This window comes from Sprattus sprattus (genome assembly GCF_963457725.1).
Source record: "Sprattus sprattus genome assembly, chromosome: 3".
NCBI lineage: Eukaryota > Metazoa > Chordata > Actinopteri > Clupeiformes > Clupeidae > Sprattus > Sprattus sprattus.
In genome coordinates, this window is record NC_137922.1 from 23564940 (window position 1) to 23572481 (window position 7542).

Consider the following 7542-nt stretch of genomic DNA (forward strand, 5'->3'; position numbering starts at 1 on the left):
TACTGAGTGCAAGTATTTGCTGTAAAATGGAAACATAGTCAATATTCAAGCCAAGCTATGACATCTAAAATGGCGTTTACACAAATTCCGCTGGCTTGAGTAAATATGTAATTTTCTTGCCACCCTAACAAAGGAAAACAGCCTTTTAGAGATTTCAAAACAAGTCAAGACCATCAATTAGCTGTGTGACTGCGGGGTGTTTGGAAATGTGTCTCCACTCTTGTTCCAAATGGTGAGATTTCCGCAGACAAGTCAACAACACCACCATGACGTGGTTTCAAGCTTCTCAGATCTCGCTGAGCGTGAGAAGGAAATCAATGGATTTGTTCACAAAGACATGCTTGTGCTTCTAGATGTGATTGCTGTGCTGTCAAACTACTGGAATAAACACAAATGAACATTTTCACTTCAGCCAAGGACACTGCAGACTCTAGTGAACTGACTGCTGGTTAGTTTCCATAAACCAACATCGGTTATCCTAATTTGTCGCATCAGGTTTTGATGCTTGAAGCGCTTACAGTATGTGGGGACATTTTAGAGGTTTGGTTTGTTGTGATTCTGATGTTAAATGTGATATGGGCTTGACCTGTGTGCATAGTTTTCAGCAAGTCATCTTCTTTGTTGCTGTGAGACTTTATTTATTTATTTTGTATTAGTATCTGTTTCCCTAGAAAACATGTACCTGCCATAAACAGACATTTCTGCATCAAACAACTAAGACATAAATAATTCAAACCACCCCTGGGAAAACAGATGATGATTTAAATGACCTGCTCTGCAGAGTGCAAAAACAGGGCAGATATGAACAATCCACAGTCACCAGTCTCCACTCTGATTGGACCTGAGTCTGGAGTAGATTCACAGTCATAACCACCAGTCTCCACTCTGATTGGACCTGAGTCTGGAGTAGATTCACAGTCATAACCACCAGTCTCCACTCTTATTGGACCTGAGTCTGGAGTAGATTCACAGTCATAACCACCAGTCTCCACTCTGATTGGACCTGAGTCTGGAGTAGATTCACAGTCATAACCACCAGTCTCAACTCTGATTGGACCTTGGTTTGGGGCAGTCTGATCTGTTTCAGAATGCAGTGTGAATCCAGAATGTGTATTATTTTCTTTAACATGTATAAATATTCTGGGTTGATTTTTGTTTGATAGTTGTTGTTGTTTCTAATATGTTTTGTAAATAGTTTTGGACAATATCATCTGACAAACACCTAAACCCTAACTATAATTATGTCCATTATGTAATAACTATGCTTATACAAACAACCCCAGTTATACCCCCCCCCCTGATTCTGGGCCGCATCCCTGCCTGATCTGTGGTCCTGATAGGCCTGTTGTTCTTATAGGCCCAAAGTGTGTGGTCCTGATAGGCCCAGAGTCTGTTGTCCTGATAGGCCCAGAGAATGTGGTCCTGATAGGCCCACAGTGAGTGGTTCTGGGCAGATCTACTTTCAGAATGCAATGTAAACGCTGACCCTATCTCCCCAGTCAGAGCCACCAGTCAGCACTCAGATAGGACCCGATTCTGTGCCACATTCCTGCCAGATCATGGCCGGAGCGAACCCGTGTCAGGAGTCAGACGCTATCTTGGCATATCGGAGCCCACAGAATACATCTTCCACCCCATTTCACGAGAGTGACGATTTATTATTGATATCTCCTAGCTATGCATTTGTCCATTCCCAACATCTCCAAAAATACCCCCGTCCTCCAACACCGTGTTTGGACTTTGAAATGGTTCACCGCTGAATGAATAATCCATCCTATCCCCTGTGAGACGATGTATTATTCACCCATCCCCAACTGAGTGCAATAGTAACTGTCTCTATCCATCAAGGGGTGAATCTCCACTGTGTCTTAATCAAGATATATAACAGTGCTCCTTCCCCTCCAAATGGGATTGTATTAAATTACTATACAATATAATATCAAATCTAGATACTATATAAATACTATTCTATAAATACTATAGAAATTCTACTATGTACTATTCACTCATCCCCAACAGAGTGCAATAGTAACTGTCTCTATACCTCAAGCGGTGTATCTCCACTGTGTCTTAAACAAGATATACTATATATCTTTATCCAGCACTCCTTTCCCTCCAAATGGGCTTGTGTGAAATCTTTACACATTTCCAATACAATTAAGTACCGACTGATATTTACTGGGGAGTGGAAAGGTAAACTTCCAGGGTCAAGGAGGTTGTAATTTGTGAAGGACAGACAGTAGGCCTGCCCTTGGACAGATAGAGGATCTTTCACAGCCACCGGAATTGATAGCATATCCCATCCTGGACACAGCTGTCAGCTGGAAAGGTTGCAGCTTTATTTTGTGACTGCAGGCATTACATGACCTGCAAACATGGCTGAAATGGATAAACAGACACACAAAAAAGTATTTAAATAAATATTTTAGATTGATTAGAGCCTTTAATGAGCCCTGTGCAGCTCTGAGAGTAGTATCAGACTGAAAGTAGTACCTGACTGAGAGTAGAACCTGACTGAGAGTAGAACCTGACTGAGAGTAGAACCTGACTGAGAGTAGTACCTGACTGAGTGTAGAACCTGACTGAAAGTAGTACCTGACTGAGAGTAGGCTAGTACCTGACTGAGAGTAGTACCTGACTGAGAGTAGAACCTGAATGAGAGTAGTACCTGACTGAGAGTAGAACCTGACTGAGAGTAGTACCTGAATGAGAGTAGTACCTGAATGAGAGTAGTACCTGAATGAGAGTAGTACCTGACTGAGAGTAGAACCTGACTGAGAGTAGAACCTGACTGAAACCCAAAAGAATAAACCCAAGTAATGCAAAAGTTGTAAAAAAAAAAAAAAAACACCAAAAAGTGGATGCATTTGTATAAGCCAGACAATAAACGATCTGTTACTTGTCCGGGTCAGTGTGAGTAAACAATGCCTGTTTCTGAATGATCTGTGCCTCATTACTGAAGCAAAGTGCCACATTTTTTTTTTCCAAAAAGGCCAAATGGACACACTATTTTGTCAAGGGGAACCTTGCACCTTACGTTTCTTGAGAAATCTTGAATCACTTTTGGAAAACAGTTGTTCAGAAAACCCATTATCACTGACTCTAGATTCATTATTGTTAGTGACCTCTGTCAGTTTGCTGTGCCACACATTTGTCCCAGATCTGGGATAGATCAGATATAGACTCAAGACACACACACACACACACACACACACACACAAATTTAGACTCGAGAGGAGGCTTGAAGTTTGAGCATGAGAGCTGAGCCTGCCCTTTCTCCAGCGACAGCACTGAGGAGAGAGAGAGGCCTGCCTTTGGTGGTTCCCTCCATCACAGTGAACATCTCCACCCAGACGTGTCTTTTCTAATTAAGCAACAGATTGAACACACCTATTAATAACCACTTTCAATTTGGCAGAGTGGCATCAGGTCAGTAATGGGCCTGGAGGTGTACGGCTCATGAGGGATCAGACACGTGTACCGGCGGCACACCTAACATCTTGTGGAGCGGTTGGCTCCGCCATCCAGCAGAGCGCTACTTAATTGATTTCTTCAGGTCACTGAGGAAGCGATACAAGATCGGCTGTTCCCTCGAACCTCTTCACAAAGAGCAGACACAAAGATACACAAAGAAATTAACCTTTAAGACTGAGTGAATAAAGTTTAATCATCTTTTATTTCATTTGCTTCTACATCTTTTTAGAACAATACCCAGGTGCAATATTCACTTATGAAGCAGTATCAGCATTGCACACTCTTACTGCAAACACTTTCATATAGAAAAATGCAAGACCTTTACTTTCGATTTTTTTTTTGGTTTCGTGTGCATGAACAGTCCAACTTGAAATCATAAGGTGTACTAGACAACATCTGTCTGGAAAGTGCTCAGATGCGTTCTCAGAACTTAAAGGACCATCTTAAACATGAAATAAATATGGCAACCTTCCCCACTTTAGTCCTCTTCACCCAAAAGGCATTTAGAGAGGATGTGATTGCAGTCATGGAAAAATAAATGCAAAACCCTGCTAGTAGCTGACTCTGGAGCCATAGTCTGGCCTGGAACATGCCGTATCAGAGCCAGATCAGAGCCAGATCAGAGCCGGATCTGAGCCGGATCTGAGCCGGATCAGAGCCGGATCAGAGCCGGAGCAGTTAAAGTGTCACCAGTTATCTGGGAACTAACCACTCAGCCATTGGTAGGCATGACGCACATCATGGGAGAGAGGGAGAGTCAGCAAACTAGAAACTGAACTAAAAACAGATCCTTTGCATAAAGGAACACCAAAAAACCAAACATCATCTGCGTTTAAAAAAATGAATGCAATGCCTATCGCAGCTGCCTGGGTTTTGTTGTTATTTCTGTTAGTGCATGGCATGGTTCATATATCTGGGGGCGGCCAACATACACCTGACACAGAGCTCATTGGAACTCACAATCTTGCAAATGTACTGAGCACTTCAACTTAAAACTAACCCAACAGTCTGCACAACATGTTCTAACTAGCGACCAGCTGACCTAGTCGCTAGCTGCCGCCAAATACCCCCCCCCCCCCCCTCAATAAACAAAACCAAAAATAATAATAATACATTTATAATCGTCTCTCTGCATCTTCATCTCAATCCATATTTCAAAATAAAATCCCTTCACACTTTATGTTTTACACATAACAAATATGCCCTACAAGCTGACAGTTTTATTGTTCGATGGCTTTGACAGTTTTATTGGAAGCCTGTTGTTCACAGGAAAGAATCTGTGTTCAAAGTTAAAAAGTTGCTATTAAACAATATTATTTAAATGTAAATATACCTCTTTTGTGTTGTTTCTACATTATTTTACATTTAAGTATCCATGATTACAAGCTTCCGCTTATCAAGAGAAAAAAAGTGATTAATCACAGCAAATTGTGCGATTTATAAGTTAACTTTTTAAATGAATTGACAGCACAAATCAAAACACTAACAGCAGATCACTGTTATGAGACAGCTTCCACTAGTAAAGCCGTGTGTTATATGGTCTCTCAACAAGGGGATGCCTCAAAGCTATCACCAGTCAAACAGCCTACTTACAATAACACCGACTTTTTGACATCGGCAAGCAGCAACAAACAGGAACCAGCCTGTTTACTTTTTTGATTGTGAATGACTATATGCCAGTTGCTCTTCCACGTCTTACTAAACTAAAGGTAGCTGACGACAGCATTTAGCTTCCATTCTCTTAACTTGCAACAGACCAGCAATAATTAGGATACATCTTGAATAATTATAATCATAAAAACTCAATCACTGCACACACGAAATCTCTTCATTTCTGGCCAAACACTCAAGCAGCAGTAATGGGAAATGTTTTTTTTCTTTTTCTATTGATATCATATCGCCATTATCGATCCATTATCGTTTTTTCTTCTGCTTCAAAGTTTTTCTCCGTTTCACGATCATTTCATACAGTTTGTCCATGCCCTCGTGAAGACCCTCGCCAATTATGGCGCATGCGGGTTGGACGTGGTACGTGGTGGCCGGGCTGAGCTCGTGGAGGGCCAGGTGTTTCTCAATCTCAGAAACCGGAAGAGATTTGGGCAAATCCTGTTTGTTGGCAATCACCAGGAGAGGAGTCCCCTGATTTTCGGCGAATTTGGTGATTTTGTGCAGCTCCGTTTTCGCCTCCTCCAGTCTATCCACGTCCACGGAGTCCACAACATAGATGATACCATCCGTGCACCGACTGTAAGACTTCCACAGAGGTCGTAACTTCTCCTGGCCACCGACATCCCAAAAGTGACAACTGATACCTTTGGCGGTGCCATTGCTCAGTTTAATCTTTTCGGTGTTGAATCCGATGGTGGGAACAGTGTTGACAAATTCATTGAACTTGAGCCGATAAAGAACAGTAGTTTTACCCGCAGAATCCAGTCCTAGCATCACGATGTGCAAGGACTGAAATGCAGCAATGTTAGAAAAACTATTCCCCATTTTACGCAAGCTAGGCAAAAATATCAACGCAGGGAATCAGTAGAATTTCGGCATACGCTCGTAAGGTGCGGGAATGTCAAACGATCCTTAGAAATGGCTGATGATCCCCCACCTGCGACTTCAAGCGACTAGTCAAGCGATACAGATGCAAAATTACACCAGCGGCATGATCCTGAACCGACGTGCTGGTTCACCGACTCCCACGCCGCGCAGCAGCAGCAGCAAGAGCGCCTGGCATCAGTGCCACTGCACCCTTCTGCAAACCGATAACATATTAGACTGGAACATCTTTAATCTCCATTTTCCCAAGCAAAAAAAGAAATAGGCAAGGGCGTGTGCGATCCAACTGCTAATTCAATGCTCAAGGCGCAACGTACCTCCCGATTTCAGTCTACTGAGAGTATGCCCGAGACACCAGCAATTGCAGCATAATGCGAATCTTGTTTTTGGCGTACTGACTGTGCCGACCGACACCTCAGTGGCACTGCGGGTTGAACAGTCTCTACAGTCCTCCCTCAGGTGGAAACCAGTCTCGAACACACCAGAGTTGAGAGGGAGACACGCTTTTTTCGTCACCTCCGCCTTTGCACGACGGGCACCAGTACGGCTGATGTGGTGCACCCGTCGTGTCACTGCTACGGTAGTGCACGCACGGCAACCGAACTCCGCCCACCCAGTATAAGCAAAACACTAGCACACGAGTTCACCCAGTCAGCCAGTTTCATTTTACCGTAGCACTGAGTCTTTCTGATGCTCGCCTACGTCTGTGACATTCAACCAGCCATTCATTTATAGGGGAATGTTTACATCATCAACAGACTAGACATCCGGGGGAAAAAAAGAGCCTCCATCCTCCAGATTCTAGAATATGGTAAAATATTCTAGAATCTGGAGGATGGAGGCTCTTTTTTTCTGTCTTGAAATGATCATCTGTATTTTTTATAAGGTACCCTAACCAGACAACTCGGCAACATTCAGCAAGCCTGTCATGGTAAAGGTATGCAGTCTTTCACAATTGCCATTGTATACGCTACATTCCTCTGCCATTGCGCTGTGATGGTGTGACATTGTTGTGACCACTGCACTGTACCTTTAGGGCAGCATGAATATCCTTTCGCCAAAGGTCTGAGTTGAATATAATAGGTGTGAATGGTCTCTATTTATGGGATGCCAATAGCTCTTGTGTGAGTTAACATGTTATAGTCCGTAACCCCACGGTTTTGCTGACACCTGGTGTGCAAAAGTGGAATCACACCCTAGCAAACCCAGCTCTTGCTTGACAACGGTGTATTACAGTAGTATGATTCCGTAAGGCTGACTATGTGAAGTAAATTCTCAACTGGCAGCATCAGCATAATGTAAATTATTCAAACATATCCTGTAAATGTTAGCATGAACTAAACAGGACTGGATTTTGGAGGAGTAAAAACAAACAGCACTAGACTAGACTATGGAATGGGTATTAAGATGTCTTCCAGAGTCTGTGGTTGTATTTGGAAAAGTAATGCGCTACACAGAAAGCCTGCTCACTTGACTTCCATGGAGCTCTGGAGCGCTTGTTCAGGCACACTGGGC

The 7542-nt window shown here is 43.0% G+C and overlaps 1 protein-coding gene across 1 annotated transcript; it reads right to left on the minus strand.

Annotated features, from left to right (window-relative positions):
- Nucleotides 1–5388: 5388 nt before the first annotated feature.
- arl4ca (ADP-ribosylation factor-like 4Ca) lies at nucleotides 5389–5967 on the minus strand (the record flags this gene model as incomplete). Its single annotated transcript, XM_080834961.1, has 1 exon — nucleotides 5389–5967. One exon carries the CDS (start codon nucleotides 5965–5967, stop codon nucleotides 5389–5391), a length of 579 nt encoding a protein of 192 aa, XP_080691087.1.
- Between the last annotated feature and the right edge of the window lie 1575 nt (nucleotides 5968–7542).